The 27091-nt window shown below is 38.7% G+C and overlaps 1 protein-coding gene and 1 pseudogene across 6 annotated transcripts in view; one reads left to right on the top strand and one right to left on the bottom strand.

The window, feature by feature from the left end:
• The window catches only part of EXD1 (exonuclease 3'-5' domain containing 1), a 35496-nt gene extending 8693 nt beyond the window's left edge, over nt 1-26803 (top strand). For all 6 annotated transcript variants that reach the window (XM_072738306.1, XM_072738305.1, XM_072738302.1 and 3 more), the window contains 9 exons: nt 2271-2328; nt 2636-2757; nt 6592-6650; nt 11604-11690; nt 14999-15103; nt 15222-15302; nt 18352-18495; nt 19351-19542; nt 25096-26803. In XM_072738306.1, coding sequence (XP_072594407.1) covers nt 2271-2328; nt 2636-2757; nt 6592-6650; nt 11604-11690; nt 14999-15103; nt 15222-15302; nt 18352-18495; nt 19351-19542; nt 25096-25755 — 1508 coding nt within the window. In that variant the 3' untranslated portion in view covers nt 25756-26803. The remainder of the gene's footprint in view (nt 1-2270; nt 2329-2635; nt 2758-6591; nt 6651-11603; nt 11691-14998; nt 15104-15221; nt 15303-18351; nt 18496-19350; nt 19543-25095) is intronic.
• LOC112920098 (U4 spliceosomal RNA) lies at nt 1776-1844 on the bottom strand (annotated as a pseudogene).
• Nucleotides 26804-27091: the final 288 nt, after the last annotated feature.

Genomic DNA, 27091 nt, shown 5'->3' with positions numbered 1-27091 from the left:
AGTTTTCAGAGAGTTTTGGATTTTGGAATTGCAAGACATAGCTCTGTTCTTTATTTCTGCCAGCAAAAGCCATTTAGCAAGAGTAGGTCTAACTGTTTGCCAAAAGGAGTAAATACGGAAGCTCTTCTGGTCAGTTGCTGCAGATAAGCCAATTAGGATAAAAGAAAAGGGAAGCAAGAACTGTTCTTATTTTCAAGAATTCAAAAGCAGAAAGCCCTCCAAGAAGGAGTAAAGATCAGTCTGGGATGGAGGAGTGAGGAGAACAAGAGATCTGGGACCTTAAAAACCTATTCATTTCTTACCTACAGGAAATGACTCCTGTAGACCAGAGACTACTGCTGCTTGAAAGATTACTTTGTTTTATGAGATAAGTAGAATTAAGAGAGAAATGAAAATTCACCAAAATAATGACTGTCCATCCAGACCTACTTCAAGACACACAGTTCTAGCCAGCTACCTTTCCTTTCTGACTGAGTATGCTACTATAAACACTCTCTATCCCTTGAACACCTTTTTATAATGGCTCTGAGGGTGGTAGTAGTAGTAGGATTCTTTTTTTTTTTTTAAGGTTTTATTTATTTATTCATGAGAGACACAGAGAAAGGCAGAGACACTGGCAGAGGGAGAAGCAGGCTCCATGCAAGGAGCCTGACATGGGACTCGATTCCGGGTCTCCAGGATCACGCCGTGGGCTGAAGGTGGCGCTAAACCGTTGAGCCACCTGGGCTGCCCAGTAGTAGGATTCTTTTTTTTTTTTTCTTTTTTTTTTTTTAAGAATTTATTTTTAAGTGATCTCTATACATAACATAGGGCTTGAACTTGAAACCCCAAGATCAAGAGTTGCATGCTCTACCAGCTAAGCTAGCCAGGTGCCCCATAGTTGAATTCTTACTGTATTTTATCTGTTAGCCTCTGCACTGCATCAGAGCTCTGGACTGAACAAAGGTAGACTGTGAATGGGTTTGTAAAGAGAAGCAAAGGAATCACTTAAAAAAAAAAAAAAGTATGGGTTTGTAAAGAGAAGCAAAGGAATCACTACTTAAAAAAAAAAGGAATCACATCACTACTACCATCTCCCTAACTTAAGCAGAGCCTGTTGACCAGCTTTGTGAACTGTACACATGGATTTCATCTCTTCCTAAATTCTTTCTCAAGACTTGGCTTTTGTTCATAATTTTTAAGTTCAAAGAACAGGCTTCTCCTTCTTTTCCCTGTGGTTCAGTCAGCCCTAGATTGATACTTTTTCCCCCTCTCCCTGAAAAGCACTTTGAATAAAAATTATTAAAATGAATAATACTAACTGAAATTTAAATAAAACCTTGAAATAAAAATAAATTTAAAAAATAAAATGAAAAATAATTGACTAGTCAGTATTTTTAGTGACTTTCACTTTCTCTGCCCCAGACTCAACAACACCCAGATAGCACAGGGGAAAGAAACATTTGAAACAGTGGGCCCTGAATGGATCCTCTCTGAACAGTACCTAAGTATACCTAACTGACTTTAAAATGCCATTAATTATAAAGTTCATTATTTTTGCATCTCAAGAAAGAAAACGTAGCTGCCAATTAAATTGTCATGTACTTAACTGTAAATCATATCTGATTTGTGGAGCTGTTTAAAATGTGCACCTTAGAAGAATCAATGGTATACAATATTATCCTACATTCCCTGCACTGTTAGGTTAAAAATAAAATTTTTCAGAATCTGTGGAATATTTCATATTTCTTTTGTGATTTCTAGTCTAGCTTTAATTGCCTTTCATGTCACTGAACTGTTTCAATTAGCAATAATCACGCCTCAGATAAATCTCATTGGCTACGACACTGCCACTGTACAAAATTCATGTCACTGAATTGTTAGTACACCAGCCTGTGAGTGAAAGGGACAGATTTGTGAATGGTCTGAGAGAAAATCCCCAAACACTACACAGTGGGAGGGAAGATGCATTATAGTGGGAACGAATAGGAAAGAAAATATATCTCTTGAACAAATCTGCATGATGACAAAGGTGCCCTGTAAAGAGCTTTCTTATCCTACTGAATGACCAAAGAAGCTAGGTAGGAATATAATATTAGATGTCTTCAGAACTTTGGATAGGCTCCTCTGCTCTATTTATTCCTGGCCAATGAAGGCTTCTGTGGGCTAACATTTCATTTCCAATTATTACTTGTGGTACCTAGTCATCAGACTGCGAGTATAAGGAGACAGGGAAGTGGTTAATTGCTTTCAGATTGGAAACTGTTGGAAGCCATTTGGTTGTTTTACAGTGGAACTACTGGATGAAGTGGAACAAGGTGCAATGAGAGAAAAGACATCTTCTGTCAGGTATAGTGGAATAATTTTCTTAATTATGATTTTACCCAAATGTACACATTAGGGTAGAAAGACTTAACACTAATTCATTAGCTATGTAATTCCTCAAATGGCCTGAGGTAATAGAAATGAGAAGAAATAGGTGGATGTTTTCTTCCATCTTTAGATGGTATCTTCAAATCAATGTAAAAACAGTGGATGAGTGAGTCCTCTATGAAATGGAGGTCCAGATTCCTTACCATTGATATGTAGCAAAATCTGTGTACACATCAACAACAAAGAACAAGTTCATCAGAGTGTTGTTTTTTTGTAAGCATAGTGTAAACACAGAAAGAACCAGGATGGATAAAGATGAAGACCTAAACATATGTGAGCCTCTTTCTCTTGGCTCTGAGGCACCAGCCACCACCCTGCTGAATGACCTCAAATACAGCCCATCAGGTAAGTACTGGGGCTCTGAATTGTCTGAGTTCTTTTTACTGTGGTACAGAACCCTTGAGAGTTGGCATAACTCCAACTTAAGGTTCTATATGGAATCCTCAGCTAGGCCATTGTTTCTAGGCTCTGAATTAAGACAAAATATTGTGATTCATTTATTTATTTAATAATTGAGGATACAAGGGTAAACTACATGCCAGACATTGAGGATACCAAAGTGTGGTATCTCTGCCCTGCCCTCATTGAGCTCTGGTGCAAGAAACAGACACTAAATAAGAAAAGGAGTATAACATACAGTATGTTACTGCCAAATGCTAAGGAGAAAAAAAATAAAGAGAAGCGTGTGAAAAGAGTGGTTTTATAATTTTAGGGTGTTAAGGATAGACCTCACAATAATGGGAACATTTGAGCAAAGGCCTGAAGGAAATAAGGGATTGAGTTGTATGGATATCTGAGAAATGTTTGTGGTTGTTTTTTTTTTTTTTTTTTCAAGATTTATTTATTTGACAGAGAGGAGCACAGCAGGCAGAGGGAGAAGGAGATGCAGGCTTCCCACTGAGCAAGGTTCCTCATGCAGGACTCAATCCCAGGACCTTTGGATCATGACCCAAGCTGAAGGCAAATGCTTAACCAACTAAGGCACCCAGATGCCCCAGGAAATTTTTTTTAAAGATTTTATTTATTTATTTATTCATGAGAGATGGAGAGAGAGAGAGAGAGAGAGGCAGAGACATAGGCAGAGGGAAAAGCAGGCTCCACAGAGTGAGCCCAATGTGGGACTCGATCCAGGGACTCCAGGATCACGCCCGGGGCCAAAGGCAGGTGCTAAACCGCCGAGCCACCCAGGGATCCCGGAAATGTTTTTTAGGCAGAAAAAAGAAGGAATATAAAGGCCCTGAGATAGGAACATGTCAGGATCTTGAAGGAACAGTGAGATCAGTGTGATTGGTGTAGCTGGAGCAAGGAGAGAAGCAATTGGAGATGAAGTGGGACAGGCATTTCATGGAGAACATTGTAGATCATTGTAGGGACTCAAGCTTCTACTCTGAAGTGAGAAGAGAAACCATTGGAAGATTTTTGGTTTTATCATTTCTCTAATGACTAAGTATATTAAAGACCTTTTCATATCCTTATTTGCTAGCTGAATATCTTTGGTGAATTGTCTGTTTGTATCTTTTGTGCATCTTCTTGTTGGACTGTTATTATTCAGTGTTGAGTGTTCTTTATATATCCTGGACATAAATCTTTTCTCACATACATGCTTTACAAATATTTCTTCAAGTCTGCAGTTTGTCTTATTTATTTATTTATTTATTTATTTATTTATGTTTGTCTTTTTATTCTCCTAAATTATCTGTCAAAGAGCAGACATTTTTAATTTTGAAAAAGTGCAGTTTATCCATTTTTTTCTTTTATGAATTGTGCTTTTGATATCATATCTACAAAATTTTTTCCTGACTCAGTCACAAAGATTTTCTCCTATGTTTTCTTCTAGAGGCTTCATGGTTTTAGCCTACCTTCAGGCCTGGAATCCATTTTTAGTTCATTTTTATACATGATGTGAAGTACAGATCAACAAATTTCTTTTTATATATATATTTTTTTAAGATTTTCTTTTTTTATTTGAGAGAAAGAGAGCACAAGCAGTGGGGAGAAGTAGAGAGAGAAGCAGACTCCCCACTGAGCAGTGAACCCAACTTGTGGCTCCATCCCAGGACCCTGAGATCATGACCTGAGCCAAAGGCAGACGCTTAACCACTTAACTGACTGGGCCACCCAGGTGCCCCCAAGTATGTGTCTCTCTGTCTGTCTGTCCTTCTTTCTTTTTTGCATATGGATAGCCAATTGTTCCAGCATCCTTTGTTAACTGTATTTTCTCCATTCAATTACTTTTGCACCTTTGTCAAAAATTAGTTGTCCATGTATGTGTAGGTTCATTTCTGGACACTATACTCTGTTATAGTGATCTTTTTACACCAACCCTAGACTGTTTACTGGGTTTTGTTTTTTTAGACTGTTTTGTTTACTGCTGTTTGATGATAGAGCTTAAATCTGGTAATGTTAGTTCTCCAACTTTGTTCTTTTTCAGAGTTTTTTGGCTATTCTGTGCTCTTTGCATTTCCCTATGAATTTTAGAATCAGAATGCCAATGTCTATAAAAAAAAACCCACTGGAGTTTTTACTGGAATCACAATGAATTGATAGATCAATTTAGGGAATATTGGCATCTTAACTATATTGAATATCCGAACCTATTAACCCAATATATCCCTCCGTGAGATCTTTAATTTCTCAGCAGCATTTTGTAGTTCTTGGCATATAAGTCTTATAAATCTTTTGCTGTGTTTATCCCTATTTCATATTTTATGCTATTATAAGTAGCATTTTTAAAAATACTTCTACTTCCAGGCAGCCCAGGTGGCTCAGCGGTTTAGCGCTGCCTTCGCCCCAGGGTGTGATCCTGGAGACCTGGGATCGAGTCCCACGTTGGGCTCCCTGCATGGAGCCTGCTTCTCCCTCTGCCTATGTCTCTGCCTCTCTCTCTCTCTCTCTCTGTCTCTCATGAATAAATAAATAAAATCTTAAAAAACAATACTTCTACTTCCTATTGGATAGTTTTGAGCAGAAGAACAACATGATCTGACTTCTGTTTTAACAAAGTTACTCTAGATATTATATGGATATTGAGAGGAGGACGAAGGTAAAAGCATGAATGCTTGTTAGACTATTGAAATAATTTTAAGGCAAGTTGATATGGTGGCTTGGACTCTCGTGGTAGCCATATGTTGGTAAAAAGTGGTGGGATTCTGGATGTATGTTGAGGCGTAGCCAACACAGTGTACTGGTATATTAATGTGGTTTTGAGTGAAAGAGGAGAATCAAGGGTGACTTCAGGGGCTTCAGTCTGAGTAGCCTGAAGTATGGATTGCTATTCAGCTGACATGGGAACAGTTCTGGACAGAATAGGTTTTGGGAAGATGATTAAGAGTTTAGGTCCACCTAAGTTTGAATGTCAGACTAGAGAGGAGGAGAAAGGTCTGAGATGGAGATAGAAATGCAAAAGTTAGCTGATAAATGATATTTACAGCCTTGAGACTAGATGAAATCACCAAGAGAGTGAGTGTGGATAGAGAAAAAGAGGTGTGCAGACTGTCCTTTGCCACTCCAAAGTTTTAGAGGTTGGAGATGAAGAAAAAATGTTATGCTATACCTCTAATCTTTTAAATAAATGATTTTATTTTTATTTATTTTTAAAAAGATTTTATTTATTCATGAGAGACACAAGGAGGCAGAGACACAGGCAGAGGGAGAAGCAGGCTCCTTGAGGGGAGCCCGATTTGTGACTTGATCCCAGGACCCCAGGATCATGACCCAAGCCAAAGGCGTAGACGCCCAATCTCTGAGCCACTGAGGCATCCCTAAATAAACGATTTTAAAACATAATTAAGGACCCAGAGAATTCCAGACGTGTGGATTATGGCCCATCTCCAGGCCTAATTTTATTTTAAACCATTACTTTTTATTACGAACATCTTTTTAAAAAGTACATGTCTTAAAATATTTAAGATGTAAATCTATGAGGAGGGAAACATTACTGGATGTTCACAGGAAATGATTAAATAGTTGTATTCATAAGATTTTCACTGGTGAGGCTTTTGTTTATTCTCATTTGGGAAACAGGATGCTAGAGTGTTCACTGTGTGTTGAGATAATGCAGGTGATAATGAAATAACATTAGACCTTTGAGTTACAATACAGGAGGTGTTTATGAGGATGGCTAAAGTGAATGAGAGGCCAAGGAAGACAAATATATCTATTACCATCATTCTTCTGCAGAGGAAGAGGAGGTGACATACACAGTCATTGATCAGTTCCAGCAGAAGTTTGGTGCTGCAGTAAGTATTGCCCTTAATCATTCTGAGTGTTGTCTGCATATGGGTATCATGTTTCTGTCTCATTAATTTTTCTCTTATTATGAGATCATTGATGTTTTCCCTAATAAATTCAACAAAATATCTGAGTGCCTGCTAAAGGTCAGGCATTATTCTGAGGTCTGGGATAAAATAATAGTAAAGACAAAGTTAACTATCAAGGAGTTTACATTCATTTCTTTTTCAAGACTTATTTATTTATTTATTTATTTATTTATTTAAGTAATCACTACACCCAGGGTGGGGATTGAGCCCACAACCCCGAGATCAAGAGTTGCATGCTTTTCTGATTGAGCCAGCTAGGCACCCTAAAGAGTTTACTTTTATTTTTAATTTTTAAAAAGATTTTATTTGTTCATGAGAGACATACAGAGAGAGGCAGACATGACTAATGACACTGAATGTCTTTTCATACTTTTGTTGATAATATGATGTACTCTCTTATGAAGTATTTATTCACATTTTTTAAAACTTCTGTCCTATTGAGACACCTGGGTGGCTCAGCAGTTAAGTGTCTGCCTTTGGTTCAGGGCATGATCCCAGAGTCCCAGGATCGAGTCCCATATCGGTCCTCCCAATAAAAAATAAATAAATAAAATTAATAAATAAAATCTTTTAAAAAAGTTGTGTCCTATTATACGTTGCACCTAATCTTATTTTTTAATTTATTCATGAGAGAAAGAGAGAGAGGCAGACACAGACAGAGGGAGAAGCAGGCTCCCTGTGAGGAGCCCCATGCGGTACTCCTTCCCAGGACCCCAGGATCATGCCCTGAGCCAAAGGCAGATGCTCAACAGCTGAACCACCCAGGTGTCCTAGGAGTTTACATTTCAATGCAAGAAAATAAACAATTATCAGCTCCTGATAAGTACTGTGAAGAAAAGTAAAGTGTGGTTTGAAGAGTAGAGTAATACGGAGTTCCTATTTTATATAAGGTGGACAGAGAAAACCTCTGTGAAGAGGTGATATTGGAACAGACATCTGAAAGAAGTAAGGAAGCTAGCTCTGTGGATATTTAGGTAAAGACCTTTAAAAAGCATGATTAGCAAGTGCAAAGGCCCTGAGACTGAAACACACTTAATCTATGTGGAGGAATAGCAGGGAGGCAGCACCACAGTGAAGAAGAGTGGTAGGAAATGGAAGGAGTCAGGAGGTAAATCAAGCAGGGTTTACTAGACATGGTAAGGATTTTTAGTTTGATTGAGTAGGATGGAGAGCCATTGGCAAATTTTAGAGAAACTTTTTTACTTATGTTTTTAAAAATCCATTCTACATGTTCTGCTTAGGCAATTTCTCTATAATCATTTATTAATTTCAGAGATGACAGTAACTATTGAGCCTAGCATACAGTTCACAGACAGACTTCAGGGGAGTCATTAAGCTTCCTGTTTTTTTTTTTTTAAAGCTTCCTGTTTTGTTGCCAGCTTATGCTTGTGTAAACAGATGCATTTTTTTAAAGGAAGAATTAGCTTTCCACAGATTCTTTTTTCTTTTAACCACTTAATTGAGATATAGTTCATATACCATTAAATTGACTGATTTAAAATGTATATAGTTCACTGGATTTTAGCATATTCACAGAGTTGTACATCATAATGAATTTTAGAACATTTTAAAAAAGATTTTTGTTTGTTTTTTAAGTAATCTCTACACCTAATGTGGAGCTTGATCTCACAACCCTGAGATCAAGAATCACACGCTCTACTGACTAGCCAGCCAGGTGTCCCTAGAATATTTTTCATACTGACAAACTCTATGCTTCGAAGCTGTTACCTCCATGCCTCCCTAGTCCCCCAGCCCTTGGCAGCCAAAAATCTATTTTTTGCCTCTATTGATTTGTCTGTTTAGAACATTACATGTATTATTTTTATTTACAGAGCACAAACATGCAAGTAGGGCAGGGGGTTGGGGGGAAAAGAGCAGAAGGCAAGGGAGAGAGAATCTTAAGAGGACTCCATGCAGACTGCAAAGCCCAATAGGAGCTCTACCTTACTACCCTGAGATCATGACCTGAGCTGAAACCAAGAATCAGACGCTTAACTGACTGACTGGCACCCCTAGAATATCTCATATAAATAGGATTATACAATATATGGTCATTTGTGACTGACTGCTTTTGCTTAGCATGTTGATCTGTGTTACAGCATGTATTAGTATTTCACTCAATTTTGTTGCCAAATAACATTCCTTTATATGTATATATCATATTTCATTTATTCTTTCACCATTTGGGTTCTTTCTAGTTTTGGCCATTATGAATAATGCTGCTATGAACATTCATGTACAAGTATAATAACTCTATGTTTAACATTTTGAGAATTGGCCATTGTTTTCCAAAGCTGCTACATTATTTCATATTCCCACCAGCAGAATATGAAGATTCTGATTTCTCCACATTCTTACTAACATTTCTTGTTATCTGTCATTTTGATTATAGCCATCTTAGTGGTGCGAAATGCTATCTCATTGTGATTTTGATTTACATTTCCCTGATGCCTAATAATGTTGAGAATTTTTCATGTGTTTGTTGGGTGTTTATCTTCTTTGGAGAAATGTCTATTCCTTTGCCCATTTTTATTTTTAAAAGATTTTACTTATTTATTCAGAGACACAGAAATTGAGAGAGAGGCACAGACACAGGTAGAGGGAGAAGCAGGCTCCATGCAGGGAGCCCAATGTGGGACTCAATCCTGGGTCTCCGGGATCGCACCCTGGGCTGAAGACGGCGCTAAACCGCTGAGCCACTGGTGCTGCCCCTTTGCCTGTTTTTAAAAGTAAGCTCCATTCACAGTGTGGGCCTTAAACTCACAATCCTGATATCAAGAGTCCCATGCTTTACCAAATGAACCAGCCAAGTTCCCCTTCTTTGCCGCCCCTCCCCCCTTTTAAGAAGGCTCCACACCCAGCATTGGAGCCCAACATGGGGCTTGAATTCATGATACTGTGATTAAGACCTGAGCTGAGATCAAGAGTTGGATGATTGACTAACTGAGCCACCCAAGTGCTACCTTTGCCCATTTCTAAATTGAGTTGTAAGAATTCTTTATATATCAACACATTCTTTAAAGGGTCCTGGGATCCCTGGGTGGCGCAGCGGTTTAGCGCCTGCCTTTGGCCCAGGGCGCGATCCTGGAGACTCGGGATCGAATCCCACGTCAGGCTCTCTGCATGGAGCCTGCTATTCCCTCTGCCTGTGTCTCTGCCTCTCTCTTTGTGTGTCTCGTGAATAGAGAAAATCTTTTAAAAAATAATAAAATTAAATTAAAAAAAATAAAAGGTCCAATGATGGGACACCTGAGTGGCTCAGTGGTTGTGGCTCAGTGGTTGAGCATCTGCCTATGGCTCAGGTCGTGATCCCAGGGTCCTGGGATGGAGTACTGCATGGGGCTCCCCAGAGGGAGCCTGCTTCTCCCTCTGCCTCTCTCATGAATAAATAAATAAAATCTTTAAAAAAAAAGGGGGGGGGGATCCAATGACAACAACAAAAAATGAGATAAGACTGGAAATTTGGGGCAGCCCCGGTGGCGCAGCGGTTTAGCGCCGCCTGCAGCCCAGGGCGTGATCTGGATACCCTGGATCGAGTCCCACGTCAGGCTCTCTGCATGGAGCCTGCTTTTCCCTCTGCCTGTGTCTCTGCCTCTGTCTCTCTCTCTGCACCTCTATGAATAAATAAATAAAATCTTAAAAAAAAAAAGACTGGAAATTTGAGGGATCCCTGGGTGGCTCAGCGGTGGAGCGTCTGCCTTTGGCTTACAGGATCAAGTCCCACATTGGGCTCCCTGTGGGAACCTTGCTTCTCCCTCTGCCTATGTCTCTGCCTCTCTCTCTTTCTTTTTTTCTCATGAATAAATAAATAAATCTTTAAAAAAAAAGACTGGAAATTTGAAGAGGTAGTTGGAAATTCTTGTCAATAGAGAAATACAGCTTTTGTTCCTAGTTTTGCAGCCTTCTTACTGTTCTTTGGGGGTAGAACTGAAATTCAGCCTCCCTTTTTCATAATTGATAGAAAATACTCAATGTAGATGCACTCTGTGCTGACTAAAGGAAGATAGCATGCTAGTGAAAGTCACCATGCCCTTCTGTTCTTGAGTAATTTACCTACCTGTAAAGTGGGGAGAATCTTGTATCGTGTAGATATTTTCATAGTTTATGGGTTAAGGATTTTAGAATTGTATAATGTTTTGAAAGAGGATAAAATTATAGATAATCAAAAGATCAGCATGTGTTCCTGGAATAGTGCTATATCAATTTTGAGTAACTTGATGAATCTAAGACTTTAAGGGACCTCTTGAGTTCTTGTTCCTCTCATTTTGAACACTGTACACTGTGAGACTCAGCCACTGTGTGAGTTCCCTTCAGTTATAGTAAATTTCCCTGTGTTAGGGCATTGTTCTTTGCTTGAGGAATCTGGTCATAGACATAGAAATCTTTTGCCGTAGCTTTAGTGGTAACAAAAGGTTTCTGAGGGCAGCCTGGGTGGCTCAGCGGTTTAGCACTGCCTCAGTCCAGGGCCTGATTCTGGAGACCCAGGATCCAGTCCCATGTTGGACTCCCTGCCTGGAGCCTGCTTCTCCCTCTGCCTGTGTCTCTGCCTTTCTTTCTCTCTGTGTGTCTTATGAATAAATAAATAAAATTTTAAAAAATTTTAAAAAGTGAGTTTTTCAACTCTTATTAGCATTTAGGATATGAATTATTTATGTTCCAGTTGTGCTATAATTTTGTAAAAACTAAAAGGATTAGAAACAATGTGCTGTGTGTGCATGTGTAAAAGAAGGTGACTTGTGTTTTGGATTAGTCAAATTTTGCAAGTTTAAAAAATATTATCCACTTTGTTAATCGCTAGCCATTTTACTTGTGCCATTCATGATATCATGGTAGCAATATTTATTCTCTGGAGATTTTCTTCTTTCTCACCAGATGCTCCACATCAAGAAGCAGAGTGTCCTGAGTGTGGCAGCAGAAGGTGCTAATGTGTGTCGTCATGGGAAACTATGTTGGCTTCAGGTAAAAGATATTTTCAACTTTTTATTTTGAAATAATTGTGGCTTCACTGACAAATTGATCTTAATGGTCTTCTTTATGTCACCTCAGTGTTGCTATCTTATAATTTATTTGGAATGTCTTTCACTCTTCTGAGTTTATCCTTTTCAAAAGCAAAGAGCTTCTGTCTCTTCATAATTTCACTTTAATAATCATCATGGCTGGGATCCCTGGGTGGCTCAGTGGTTTGGCGCCTGCCTTTGGCCCAGGATGCGAGCCTGGAGTCCCGGGATTGAGTCCCACGTCGGGCTCCTGGCATGGAGCCTGCTTCTCCCTCCTCCTGTGTCTCTGCCTCTCTCTCTCTCTCTCTCTATGTCTATCATGAATAAATAAATAAATCTTTAAAAAAAAATAATCATCATTGCTGTCTCACAGGCTCTGCTTGAGGTCTTCTTCCCCTGCTCTTTTCTCTCTCCTTAGATATATGGAAAATTTCAGGGGTGGCTGGTTGGCTCAATCAGTGGAGTGTGCAATTCTTGATCTTGGGGTTGTGAGTTCAAGTCCCATGTTGGGTACAGAGATTACTTAAAAATAAAATCTTTAATTTGATTTAATTAAAAATTTAAAAAATATTTTATTTATTCATGAGAGACACAGAGAGACAGGTAAAGACACAGGCAGAAGAAGAAGCAGGCTACATGCAGGCAGCCCAATGTGGGACTCGATCCCGGGACTCCAGGACCATGCCCTGAGCCAAAGGCAGGTGCTAAACCACTGAGCCACCCAGGGATCCCCTAATTTAAGTTTTTAAAGTAATCTCTACACCAACGTGGAGCTTGAACTCACAACCCTGAGAACAAGAGTTGCACGCTCTACCAACTACTGGGCATCCTCAAGATAAAATCTTTTTTAAAAAAAGATATGTGAAGTTTTGGGGGTTTTTTAATGAAGAATTTTTATCTTTCCTTCTGGTTGGTAGCATTCCACAGCAGGGTTCTGTCACATTTTCATTTTCCTGAACCTGGGAGATGTCAGGTGAGGGTCCCCATTGTGTCGAAAGAAGTTTGTGGTGAGCCTTGACTAGCTGTAGGATAGACAGCTACCTTTGGATCAAACTCAGCAGTATCAGTTTTTAAGGTGGGCCAAAAAAGCAGGCTGAATTCTCCACCAGTGTTTTCCATTATTTGAGTCAGGACCTACCTCCACCTACTGAGAGAATAAAGTTTATTAGGATTGGCAATTTGCCCACTTCTCAGGGTTACATTGATCAAGGTATCTACACTAAATGATTCAAAATATGAAAAAAATTGGGTAGCCCAGGTGGATCAGTGGTTTAGCGCCACCTTCGGTCCAGAGCATGATCCTGGAGACCCAGAATCAGGTCCCGCGTCGAGTTCCCTACATGGAGCCTGATTCTCCCTCTGCCTGTGTCTCTGCCTCTCTCTCTGTGTGTGTGTATCTCATGAATAAATAAATAAAATCTTTAAAAATATATGAAAAAATTATGTGAGAACCTAGTCATCTTGGCATCATTTTATGGTGAAGAATCAGAAACCACTGAGGTAGTTAACAAATAGAAATTACTGTAGATTTGATAGACTTTATACAGCTGCCAAAAATTAATGACAAGTGCAATGCAGAAAAATGTTTGCAGAGTTATGAGTAGAAAAAAGCAGGATATAGATTGGAATGCACATTATCAGAGCCATATACATTGTTTGCATATGAAAAACGGAAGGGAGTGTCGTATGGCGTGTATTGGCTTGAAGAAATGTCTAAGCCATTTATCGCCCCAGTTCTGTTCTAGTTGATGCATGTACTGTAGTGAATCCAGTGTAATCTCTCTTCTCACAGAGTTTTCAGTCTAGCAGATAATTATTTTTCAAACTTTTATAATGTGTCTATTCAGTTTTTATAATTAAGGAGGTAAAGAAAAAGAAAGAAGTGACTATTTTAGGTGTTCTATTCTAGCAAACAATATGAAAGTTCCGAAAAATGGATATCAGGTAGGACTGCCAATTTTAGCTATACCAACACTTAGCTCCTCAAATGACAAATATGGCATTAGACTGCCATGTCTCTGGCTCTCTAGACCAGTTTGGATGTCTCTTTGCCTTCATTCTCTGACTCAGTAGATTATCCAGGTAAAGTATCGTCTTTGTGAACTTCATGATCAGAAACAACCTAAAATTCTTAAAATTGTATAAAATCGATCTTAAAAACAGTGTTTCACATCCTACCACTTGTGCCAACGTATTTGTTGCCTATTTAAAATTGCTAGAGAGCAGGAATCTTCTCTTTTGAGTGATTTTATGTAACACCTAACACAACTATGCATACTATGAGACTCTGAGAAATAGCATTTTGTGTTAATAACAATGAAATGCTATTAATTCCCCATAGATCCTTGGTGTATTAAAATGCTGAGGGTGAAATGTCAAACATTAAATTTGGGACTGTAAAAAAGCAAAGGCTAAATCCACCAGCTTGTCTATTTCTGTCCTCTTGAAAAGTCACAATGAGGGCTGCCCAGGTGGCTCAGTCGATTAAGTGCCTGACTCTTTTTTTTTTTTTTTTTTGAAGATTTTATTTATTTATTCATGAGAGAGACAGGGAGGCAGGGAGGGGCGGGGTAGAGACATAAGCAGAGGGAAAATCAGGCTCCTTGCGGAAGCCTGATGCGGAACTCAATCCTGGAGCCCGGGGATCACGCCCTGAGGTGAAGGCAGACACTCAACTGCTGAGCCACCCAGGCGTCCCAAGGGTCTGACTCTTGATTTCAGCTCAGGTCATGATCTTGGGGTCGTGGAATTGAGCCTTATGGTGGGCTCCACTCTTGGCAGTGCAGTCTGAGACTGTCTTTCTCTGGGCAGCCCCGGTGGCGCAGCGGTTTAGCGCCACCTGCAGCCCAGGGCATGATCCTGGAGTCCCATTATCGAGTCCCATTATCGAGTCCCGCGTCGGGCTCCCTGCACGGAACCTGCTTCTCCCTCTGCCTGTGTCTCTGCCTCTCTCTCTCTCTCTCTCTCTCTTTCTGCATCTCTATGAATAAATATATAAAATATTTTTAAAAAATTAAAAGAGAGAGATGTCTTTCTCTCCCTGCTCATGCTCGCTCTCTGTCTAAAGATCACAAATGATAGTTTAAGATTTAAACTTGTTTTCCCTAAGAATCACTGAATGACTATTGTTTTCTTTAAAAGTAAGGATGTTCACAAAAAAAAAAAAAGTAAGGATGTTAAATATTTTATCATATATCTTTCTTGATCCTCAGATCTTCTTCCTTAGTTCTTTTCTTCCTATAATATGTATGTCTGGATGGTCTATTATAGGTGGCCACAAATAGCCGAGTTTACTTATTTGACATTTTCCTTCTGGGAAGTCGTGCTTTCAACAATGGACTTCAGATGGTATTAGAAGACAAGAAAATTTTGAAGGTGAGTGTGTAAACTGATTCCCCTGCCAGGTTCTTTTTTTTTTTTTTTTTTTTTAATTTTTTAATTTTTTTTTTAGCAACCAGGTTCTAATTACTCTTTCTTTCTTCTGATTCCTTAGGTTATCCATGATTGTCGTTGGCTTTCTGATTGCCTCTCTCATCAGTATGGAATTTTGCTGAATAATGTCTTTGACACACAGGTACATGCATGGAAACCATTGATTTAGTCCAGCATTTATAGCTCTTATAGAAAATAGGCCTTATCTGATGAGTGATTGAATCTTTTTGTGTGTTCCTCATTCTTGCCTTTTTCTTCATGTAAGATGTCTGTTCAATAGGTAAGAACATTTGATGAGCTTTTTAATAAAAGATCTACAATTAAAAAGCTTTTTAAATAAAGCTCTACAATTAAAAAGCTTTTTAAATAAAAGCTTTTTAATAAAAGCACTACAGAAAAGTTAGTTTAGTCAGTTGAGCATCTGACTCTTAATTTTGGCTTGGAAAAAAAAATTAAAAAAATTTCGGCTTGGGTCATGGTCTTGGAGTCATGGGATGGAGCCCTATGTCAAGCTCCCCACTCTGAGAGGAATCTGCTTATTTACCTCTCCCTCTGCCCCTCCTCCTGCTTGTGCGCTCTCTCTCTCTCTCTCTTTAAGATAAATAAATCATTAAAGAATAAAAAGTATTTAGGATTTTCCCCCTCATTTTGCTCTAGAATTTGTCAAATAAGAAACAAGCTCTCAGGTACCTGGCTGGCTCAGTCAGTAGAGCTTGCAACTCTTTTTGTGTGTGTGTGTGTGTGTGTGTGTGTGTGTGTGTGTGTGCTTAAAACTCTTGATCTCCAGGTCATGAGTTCAAATCCCATGCCAGGTGTAGAGATTACTAAATAAATAAATATTTCAGCCACCCAGGCTGCCCCATCCAGTTTGCTCTTTATGTATCTGCCCACAATGAACTTTACGCCACTTCTCTTCTTTACATTTTCCTTGGGCCTTCTTTCAGGATCTTTCACTATATAGAGATTATTTCTAGCTTACACCAAAATGTAAGAGAATTGCTCATTGTTCCCCTGAGGCCATTAGGCTTCTTGATGAGACCCCATATGAAGATATTGGCAAATCTTTCCATACTTACTTTTCAGATTTCCATAGTACAAGAAGCAGTAATTCAGAATTTTTCCAGTTTTTTCCCTTTACCACAGTGCATTAGCTTCCTGTTGATATTGTACAAATTACGACAAATTTAGTAGCTTAAAATAACAGAAATATACTCTTAACAGTTCTGGAGGTCAGTAGTCTGAAATCATTTTCACTAAGCTAACGTCAAGTTATCAGGGATGATAATTTTTGAAGGCTCTAAGAGGAGTCTGTTTCTCTGCCTTTTCAGCTGACACCTGTGTTCTTTGGCTTGTGGCTTCTGCCATCTTCAAAATACACCACTGCGGTCTGTGCTTCTATCACCTCATCAGCCTCATCACCTCCAGTGACTGTAGTCAAATCTCCCTGTGCCTCCCTCTTATAGATTTAGGACCCACCTAGATAATTCAAGATAATCTTCCTATCTCAGGAGTCTTAGCTTAATCACTCCTGCATGGGCAGCCCGGGGGGCTCAGTGATTTAGTGTGCCTTCAGCCTGGGGTGTGATCCTGGAGATCTGGGATTGAGTCCCACGTCAGGCTCCCTGCGTGGAGCCTGCTTGTGTCTCTGCCTCTCTCTCTCTGTGTCTCTCATGAATAAGTAAAATCTTTAAAAAAATCACTCCTGCAAAGTCTGCTTTACCATATAAAATAACATTGACAAGTTCCAGGGATTAGGATGTGGATGTCTCTGGGGGCCATTATTTAGCCTACAACACATGGATAAATAATTAGTTCAATTCTTAATTTTTAAAAAGATTTTTTATTTATTTATTCATCAGAGACACACACACACACACAGACAGAGACACAGGCAGAGAAGCAGGCACCATGCAGAGACCCTGATGTGGGACTCGATCCTGGGACTCCAGGATCACACCCCGGGCTGAAGGCAGGTGCTAAACCACTGAGCCACCCAGGGATCCCTAAAAGATTTTTTTAAAAAGATTTGTTTGAGAGACAGTGTACACTGATAAGCAGGGGGGAGGGGCAGACGGAGAGGGAGAAGCAGACTCCTCACTGAGTAGGTAGCCAGATGTGGGGCTCCATTCCAGGGTCCTGGGGTCATGACCTGAGCTTAACCAGCTGAAGGCAGATGCTTAACCAGCTGAGCCACCCAAACGCCCCAAGATTTTACTATTTTTTTTTTTTTTTTAGATTTTACTATTTTTTTTTTTTTAATTTTTATTTATTTATGATAGTCACAGAGAGAGAGAGAGGCAGAGACACAGGCAGAGGGAGAAGCAGGCTCCATGCACCAGGAGCCTGACGTGGGATTCGATCCCGGGTCTCCAGGATCGCGCCCTGGGCCAAAGGCAGGCGCCAAACCGCTGCGCCACCCAGGGATCCCGATTTTACTATTTTTAAGTCATCTCTTCACCTAACATGGGGCTCAGACTCATAACCGTGAGATCAAGAGTTATATGTTCTACCAACTAAGCCAGCCTGATGCCCCTCCAATTCTTAATTTTATTAGCTTTCCTTAGCAACATTTTGCCAAAGTTGCTGATAAGTAATACAAATAATTCTTGAAATTTATCTTCCTTTCCCCATTGCCTAAAGGCACCAAAGAGTAATAGATAACCATAAGGCAAGCAAACAAAAGAAGTGAAAAAGAAAAGAGACTAGGATACATTAAAATTGAGTGAACCTTTTCTTTTTTACTTATTCCCTTATTTTTCAGAATAAGTTGACTGAACAATTTTTTTGATGGCATTTTCTATCATATGGGGCTTTGGGGAAAATGGTATTTAAAGACATTTTTCTAACTATATCTAGGCGCACCTGGGCAGTTCAGTGGTTGAGCATCTCTGCCTTTTGCTCAGGTTGTGATCCCAGGGTCCTGGGATGGAGTCCTGCATCAGGCTCCCTACAGGGAGCCGCCTTCTCCCTCTGTCTGTGTCTCTGTCTCTCTCTCTGTGTTCCTCATGAATAAATCAATAAAATATTAAAAATAAATAAATAAAATTAAAAATTTAAAGTATCTAAATTTCTAAATATTTAGGAATGTCTAAAGACATTTTCTAAATATATATAAATCTAAATATTTCTGCCATGACGTAGCTTTCTGTATATTCTACAGACAGGATTTTGTTTTGTTTTTTATGTCACAGGTAGCAGATGTCCTTCAATTTTCCATGGAAACAGGTGGCTTTCTTCCAAACTGCATCAGTTCTTTAAAGGAGAGTTTAATCAGACACCTTAAGATGGCCCCTAAATATCTCTCCTTTCTGGAAGAGAGACAGAAATTGATTCAGGTGAGTATTAAAGTGTGTCCCACATGACACTGATTTTTCTAAGTGTTTTGTGAGCAGGATCATCAGTGTATTATATAGATAAATGACAGCTGCTATGTAAGCTTATGGGCATTGCCAAAATCTTAGCTATTTCAAATGGGAAGTTTGTGATCTCAAGTGAATAAAAGCAAGGATTCAGATTTGTTGGTTATGAGAAAATACTCTGAAATAAATTTGCAATCCTTCAGGGGAGGATTTTGTTGGAAATGTGGATTAAGGTGATGGAACAAAAAGTTTTCATCCTGGGATGCCTGGGTGGCTCAATGCTTGAACGTCTGTCTCTGACCCAGAGTGTGATCCCGGGATCCAGGATTGAGTCCCACATCAGGCTTCTTGCAGGGAGCCTACTTCTCCCTCGGCCTGTGTCTCTGCCCCCTCTCTCTGTGTGTCTAATGAATAAATAAACAAAATCTTAAAAAAAAAAAAAAACACCTTTTCATCCCAATTATTTCTCCCAAAGTAAGATAAATTTTCCTTAGCTCCTAATAGCCTCACCTGCACACTTAGATCATGACCATATTGACTACAGTTTTGGTCCTATAATCAAGTCTTCTGTCTTCATTTTTGAATGAGAAGCCTTGATTGATCGATCGATGGATTGATCTCTCTCTCCATCCCTCCCCTGCCGCCCCATCTTTTCCCTCTCACACATACATATTCACTGTATACATACATAAGGAGTGTGTGTGTGTGTGTGTATTTTCAAAAATATACTGTCATTGAAGAAAATGACAGTAATGTTTTAAGTTAAATAACCCTTTAACAGTTATTTAAAGTTTGCTTATTATTCAAATAAAATTGTTTTGGTGTCTCTAGGAAAATCCAGAAGTGTGGTTCACACGACCTCTTTCACCCTCTTTGCTGAAAATTTTGGCTCTAGAAGCTACCTACCTACTACCCCTTCGTTTGGTACTCCTGGATGATATGATGTCTGATCTAACTGCCCTTGTGGACGGGTACCTAAACACCTACCGAGAAGGGTCTGCAGATCTCCTGGGAAGCACAGAGGTAGGTGTGGCTCTCTGTGACTATGTTTTTAGAACTTCCATTCCCGTCCCATTCCTCATGGTGGGCACAGTGATACTCCCTCTTTGTAGCTACAGCAAATCATGAGGCAGACTTGGTAATAAATATTTGAAGGGACTATAGCTTGGGCTTACTTCATCTCCTTGAGTACTTTTTCACAATATTAAGTTACATTCTGTCAAAGAATAGGTAAATTGAAGATTTCATTACTAATTTCTAAGAAGCCAGCACAAAGTAGCAGAACTATAGACTTGGTGTTGGCAAACTATTGCCCTAAGGCCACATCTGGCCCATAGTCTGCTTTTGTACAGCTTATAAGGCAAGAATGGTCTTCATGGTTTTAAAGGATTGTTTAAAAAAACGAAAGTGGGGCAGCCCCGGTGGCTCAGCAGTTTAGTGCCGCCTTCAGCCCAGGGTGTGATCCTAGAGACCTGGGACGAGTTCCATGTCCGGCTCCCTGCATGGAGCCTGCTTTTCCCTCTGCCTCTCTCTCTCTCTGTCATGAATAAATAAATAAAATCTTTAAAAAAAAGTGTATGCAACAGAGACCATTTGGCTATAAATATTTACTATTTGGCCCCTTACATAAAAGGGTTGCAATCTGGGGACACCTGGCTGACCCAGTCAGTGGAGCGTGTGAATCTTGGTCTTAGGGTTTTGAGTTTGAGCCCTGAGTTGGGCATAGAGATTGCTTAAAGATAAAATCTTTTAAAAACAAACAAAAAAGTTTGTAGTCTGCTGTTACTAGCCATTCTTTCTTAGGAATACTGAAGCAAAATCCTAAATAAAATAATAGCAGTTTTTATGTGATCCCTACTTAGGTATATTATACTTCTAATGTGTTATTGGTTTCTACTTGCAATTATGATAGTGTTAGGAAATTCTCCATTTTCCTAGAACAAAGTCTTATGATAATCTCATATATGCTGAAAGAAAAATGTAACCTTTCTGTATTTTGCTCTCACTGTTTTAACAAGAAAAGAGCAATATAAAAATCCTTGCATATCTTGTTCGACTGGAGAATTTAAATGTCTTTCATTTATTGTTGTAAAACTAAGGAATTTTGTAACTTTTTGTATTTTGCTTTTACTGTTTAATGCTGAAAAAATTAGATAATATTTTATATACATTACTGATTAAAGTTGGAATACATGATAAAACATATCTCAAATAAGAAGTCTACATAATATTTGATTGGGAACACTAAAAGCATTCCCATTAGTGTCAAGAAAATATAAAAATTGTGACTACTACCACTTAAACATTTTTTGAAGCTATTAGCCAATGAAATTTGAAGAGAAAGAAAAGACAAACTATAAAAAAATGAATAGGAGGAATCAGAATTATGACTTGCCTATGATACAGCTGAAAACTGTAGAAAAGCAAAGGAAAAAGATTACTACAAACAAAATAACAATTTAGTAAAATGAGTACAAATATAACATCAAAATTGATAGTTTTCTTGCATCCATATACACAGCAAGATAATACAATGGGAGAAAACATCCATTTATAATTGTGACAAAAAGATAGATTACCTAGAAATAAATTTTACAAGAAATGTGAAATATAAAGAAAACATTAAAATATTACTGAATGGGGATCCCGGGTGGCTCAATGGTTTAGAGCCTGCCTTCAGCCCAGGGCATGATCCTGGAGACCCAGGATCGAGTCCCACATCAGGCTCCCTGCATGGAGCCTGCTTCTCCCTCTGCTTGCCTGTGTCTCTGCCTCTCTCTATGTCTCTCATAAATAAATAAAATCTTTAAAAACATAATAAAATAAATAAAATATTACTGAATGGAACAAAAGCAGACTTAAATGAATGAGAACACTGAGCATTTTTAGCTATCCATTACTCCCAAACTGACTCCTGAATTTACCTCTATTCCAAAAAAATATTAACACCAGCATTATTTTGGCAAACTGTGATTATAGTGTTTATAAAGATAAATACATATAAATAAGAATAGTCCTGTTAGATATTAAGTCCTATAACTCTACATTAAATAAAAATCATTTGTGGGGCACCTGCATGGCTCAGGTAGAGCATGGTAGAGCCTGCAACTTTTGATCTCAGGGTTGTAAGTTTGAAGCCCATGTTGGGTGCAGAGATTAGTTAAAAACAAAACAGTGGTTTGTGACTGGTACATGTATAGGCAGATCAATTGATCATAGTAGAGAACCCAGCAATAGATATAATATATATCTGCCAATATAGGGGCGCCTGGGTGGTTCAGTCAGTTAAGTGTCTGACTTAGGCTCAGGTCATGATTCCAGGGTCCTGGGATCCAGCCTTCATTGGGTTTCCTGCTGAGCAAGGGAGCCTGCTTTTTCCTCTCTCTCTCTCTGCCCCTCTCCCCTGCTCATGCTCTTTCTCACACGTGCCTTCTCTCAAATAATGAATAAAAATATTAAAAAATATATATCTACCAGTATGGTTGGGATAAAAGTGGAATTTCCAACTAATGAGAAAAAGATAATCAATAAATCGCTTTAAGTTATTGACTAACGGGATCCCTGAGTGGCGCAGCGGTTTAGCGCCTGGCTTTGGCCCAGGGCATGATCCTGGAGACCCGGGATCGAATCCCACGTCGGGCTCCCGGTGCATGGAGCCTGCTTCTCCCTCTGCCTATGTCTCTGCCTCCCTCTCTCTCTCTGTGTGACTATCATAAATAAATAAAAATTAAAAAAAAAAAGTAATTGACTAACCATTGTAGGGGAGAAGAGTAAGAGTTGGATTACCAAAAAATACCCCTCGGATCAAGTATTTATGTAAACAATAGGATTATAAAATTATTAAAAAAAAAAAAAACAAAAGAAAATTATTTCAGGCAGCCCGGATGGCTCAGCAGTTTAGCGCCGCCTTCGGCCAGGGGCGTGATCCTGGAGTCCCGGGATTGAGTCCCACGTCGGGCTCCCTGAATGGAGCCTGCTTCTCCCTCTGCCTGTGTCTCTGCCTTTCTCTCTCTCTCTGTCTCTCATGAATAAATAAATAAAATCTTAAAAAAAAAAAAGTATTTCAAAGAAATGCTTTTCTAAAAAAAAAATGCTTTTCTCCCCCTTCCAATTCACTGAAGAATAATTGATAAAATTAATTTTATATAAAGTATACATTGTGATAATTTGATATATATATATACATCGTGGAATGATTATCAAGACTAAGCTAATTAACATATCCATCACTTCACATAATTAACTTGGTGCGTGTGCTGAAAATGCTGAAGATCTTCTCTTAGCAATTTTCAAGTATATAATACTGAATTATTGTGGTAAACATGCAGTACTTAGAGTTTGTTTTTTTATAATTTATTTTTCTTGTAATTGAAAGCTTGTACTCTTCTACCTACATCTCCCCCTTTCTCCCCTCCCTCCAGCTGCTGGCAACCTCTATTCTTCTTCTATGAAATAAGCTTTTTTAAAAAAAATAATTTCACATATGGGTGTATGATACCATACAACGTTTGTCTTTTTTTTTTTAAGATTTTATTTATTTATTCATGAGAGACACAGAGAGAGACAGAGATACAGGCAGAGGGAGAAGCAGGCTCCATGCAAGGTGCCCAACGTAGGACTCAATCCCAGGTCCTGGGATCACGCCCTGAGCTGAAGGCAGACGCTCAACCGCTGAGCCACTCAGGCATCCCTGCTTGTCTTTCCCTGTCTGGTTTATTTCACTTAACCTAATGCCCTTTAAGTGCATCCATTTCACAAATGGCAGGATTTTCTTCTTTTTAATGGCTAAATAATATTCCATTGTGAGTGTATGTATATATTATATATATACCTCACATCTTTTTTTTTAATTTTTTAATTTATTTATGATAGTCACACACACACACACAGAGAGAGAGAGAGAGAGAGAGAGAGGCAGAGACACAGGCAGAGGGAGAGGGAGAAGCAGGCTCCATGCACCGGGAGCCTGACGTGGGATTCGATCCCGGGTCTCCAGGATCGCGCCCTGGGCCAAAGGCAGGCGCTAAACTGCTGTGCCACCCAGGGATCCCTACCTCACATCTTTTTAATCCATTCATCTATTGACGTACACAGGTTGTTTCCGTATCTTGGCTATTGTGAGTAATGCTACAATGTAAAGGGAGTGCAGATATCTCTTAGATAGTGATAGTAATTTCATTTCCTTTGTTTATATATCCAGATGTGGAATTGCTGGACTTGATGGTACCTCTTTTTGTAATTTTTTGAGGAACTTCCATACTATTTTCCATAGTAGCTGTACCAATTTCTCTTCCCACCAACTGTGAATAAGGATTCCCTTTTCTCCGCATTCTTGCCATCTTTTTGATGATAGCCATCCTAACAGGTGTGAGGTGATAATTCATTGTGTTTTATTTTTTATTTTTTTAAAGATGTATTTATTCATTCATGATAGAGAGAGAGAGAGAGAGAGGCAGTGACACAGGCAGAGGGAGAAGCAGGCTCCACACCGGGAGCCCAACGCGGGACTCGATCCCGGGACCCCATGATCACGCCCTGGGCCAAAGGCCGGTGCCAAACTGCCGAGCCACCCAGGGATCCCCTCATTGTGTTTTAGATTTGCATTTCCCTGATGATTAGTGATGTCAAGCACTTTTTAATATACCTATTAGCCATTTGAATGTCTTCTTTGGAAAAATGTCTATTCAAATCCTATGTTCATTTTTAAATTGGATTACTATTTGCTTTTATTTGCTATTGAATTATATGAGGGAATGCCTTTGCAATGCAGGAATACTCTGAACTCATAAAAGATTAACAAATTTGACTTTGAAGTTTTCCTTTGGTGAAAATACTGATGAAAGTCAAAGCAACCTGGGAAAAATTATTTGCCTCATGTAACAAAGAGGACATTTTCTTAATATATTCTTTACTATAACATTATGTAATGACAGGCTACTGGAAACAACAAAATATCTATCCAGATGGATTTGGTTAAATAAATTATGGCATATCCATATAGCTCTTAAAAATACAAAAATACTAATGTGGAAAAATCTCCAAGACTAATTTTTAGTTTAAAAAATCAAGATGCAGAAGAATATATAAGACTGTGTTACCATTTGTGTAAAATAATTTTTAGAAAGAGTCATCAAAATAAAAGGTTGGAAGAAAACTAAAATTGAAAAATGCAATGCAATGAAAATATAAACATTTAGTAACAGATGTACACAAACATGATCACAGATGCACAGACTATCTTTGGGAGGCTATGTAAGAAACTGCTTTTTAGAAGATGTACTCACTAAGGCAACTGGGAACAGGTTGGAAGGGACACTTTTCATTGTATAATCTTTATACATACACACACACATGCAAAACACATAATGCACAACACACACACAAACTGTAGATTCAAAATATTTAACTTGATCAAAAAATAGTACTACTATAATTGAATACACTAGAGGGAGCCATAAGAGCACATTTGAATTGATCCTCACCAAATTCTGGTTAAGTATAGTAGAAGTGATTTTAAGGACCATATTCAGAAGTTTACTTATAGTACACTTATTTTCTTGTTTTTTTTTTTCTTAGCCTACATGTATGGAGCTTCCTGAAGAACTGCTTCAACTCAAGGACTTCCAGAAGCAGCGCAGAGAGAGAGCTGCAAAAGAATACAGTATGAATGCACAGGGACTCCTAATAAGGACAGTGCTACATCCAAAGAAATTAGTGACAGAGACAGGAGGGAAAGGGGGGAATGAAAGGATTTCCTTACTTTGTAAAAACTCTGTGCTAGATGAAACGCCAAGTTTTGCATCTCATCAGGATGTAAATTTGCTGAAAGAAGAATCTAAAAATAAACAAGCTTTGACAGAACCTCAGCATCTACCTTCCATGAAGGAAGAAGCCAGTGAGGATTGTATCAACAAACTCATTTGCCCTGAGTCAGAGGTGCCAGAGGAAGAGGGAATAATAATGCAAAAAGAACACAGTAAGATTCTCAAAAAGGAGTTTCGGACAAGTTTATCTTTGAAAGAGGAGATAGCACAGTTACTGATGGTGGAAAACCAGGAAGATCTAAATTGCACAAAACAAGATGTTTCAGTGTCTCCTTCCCTTCCTCAGGAAACCGAAGTATCTCCAAGTGACACCTTTCATCCTTTTAGAAAAGCTGTGCTTCCCACACTTCCTCCCTGTCCAGCCTTGGAGAAAACCGATTCTTGGATAAATCTGTCTCCACATTTATCTTAGAGATGTGCAATTTACTCTTGAGACCGTGAACATGGCTCATTTCCTCTGCCAATAGGGCCTTCCTCAGTGCTTCAGTTTGTCATGTTGTAAATTTATTTTTGCCTCAGTCTCAAAGGAATGAAGGCTTCAGGGAAAATTATATCTTCTTGCTTATATGCTTAGAATTTGATTAGGAGGGAATGAACAAGTTAAATAATGGGAGAAGAAAAATTTTTGATTATGTCACTGTGCAGAAATGTTCTCAGTGGTCACAGCGAATAATTTATCATAATTTGGGTTTAGAGGATTTGAGAAGGGGAAAAATCTTGGGTTTAGTCTCTGGAAGAATCTATACTTTTAAACTCTTTTTGTTTTAAATGTAAGCTCTATGCCCAAAGTGGGGCTCGAATTCACAACCCCAAGTTCAAGAGTTACATGCTCTACTGACTGAGACAGCCAGGCGACCCTGACTTTTAAACTTCTGTTGTATTTTTTTATTTGAAGGGGGTTGGTAAAACTTGTATCAATAAGTTTAAAAAAATTGGTACCTGATAACTTTACCAGTACTTTTTTCTTTCTTAAAATACTAACTTTAATTTATCAGTTATACCTCAAAAAAGCTGAGAAAAATCCTTTTTTTGAATTTTTAATGTCTGTCTTATGTCATAGACAAACACTAGTCAATGTTATTATAGGAATCAATATCCCAGTTTTAATTTCTTTTGATTCCATTTACTTCTAGAAGATTTTGTCCATTTTTGTAACAAAGCAGGGGCTTTTTTTGCGTATGTCTGTTATGTAAACTTGAAGTTTGATTCCCCTTTATTTTCCTGGAGTTGGATACTTTTTTTTTTTTTTTAATTTTATCTAGGTTCCACACCCAGTGTGGGGATTGAACTTAAAACCCTCAAGAGTTGCATTCTCTACTGACTAAGCCATCCAGATGCCCCAGTTTGGTATACTTTCTTAAGTGAAAGAAGGCACTGAGCCCTTTTTGTAATGAATACTTGCAAGTTGCTCACATTCATTTGTGTACAATAACCAATAAACCTGTTGTGTCATTGGGTTACCTCTTTTTTTCATTGTGTCACAGTAGGAATAAGTTGGCATATGTCTGGATTTCTAGGTCTAGAGTCTGGTTTTAAAAATCTGTAAGTTGACTCTTATATAGAACTCTATTGTGCTTATAGGAAACTTTGGGACAATCTACAATTAGGAACATCCTTGTCTGCATGTGCCGAATCGGAGTGCCACTGAACGAATGACTGTGCCCTTCCAATCTCCAGAACCCAGATCTAGTCTAAACTAAAGATAAAGGCAGGTCTAAGACCCGTCAGCTCATCCCTGCACTTGCTGT

This window comes from Vulpes vulpes, chromosome 15 (assembly GCF_048418805.1).
Source record: "Vulpes vulpes isolate BD-2025 chromosome 15, VulVul3, whole genome shotgun sequence".
In the NCBI taxonomy this organism is placed as follows: domain Eukaryota; kingdom Metazoa; phylum Chordata; class Mammalia; order Carnivora; family Canidae; genus Vulpes; species Vulpes vulpes.
Note: the sequence above shows the minus strand (reverse complement) of the source record. Positions and strands in the feature narration are given on the sequence as shown.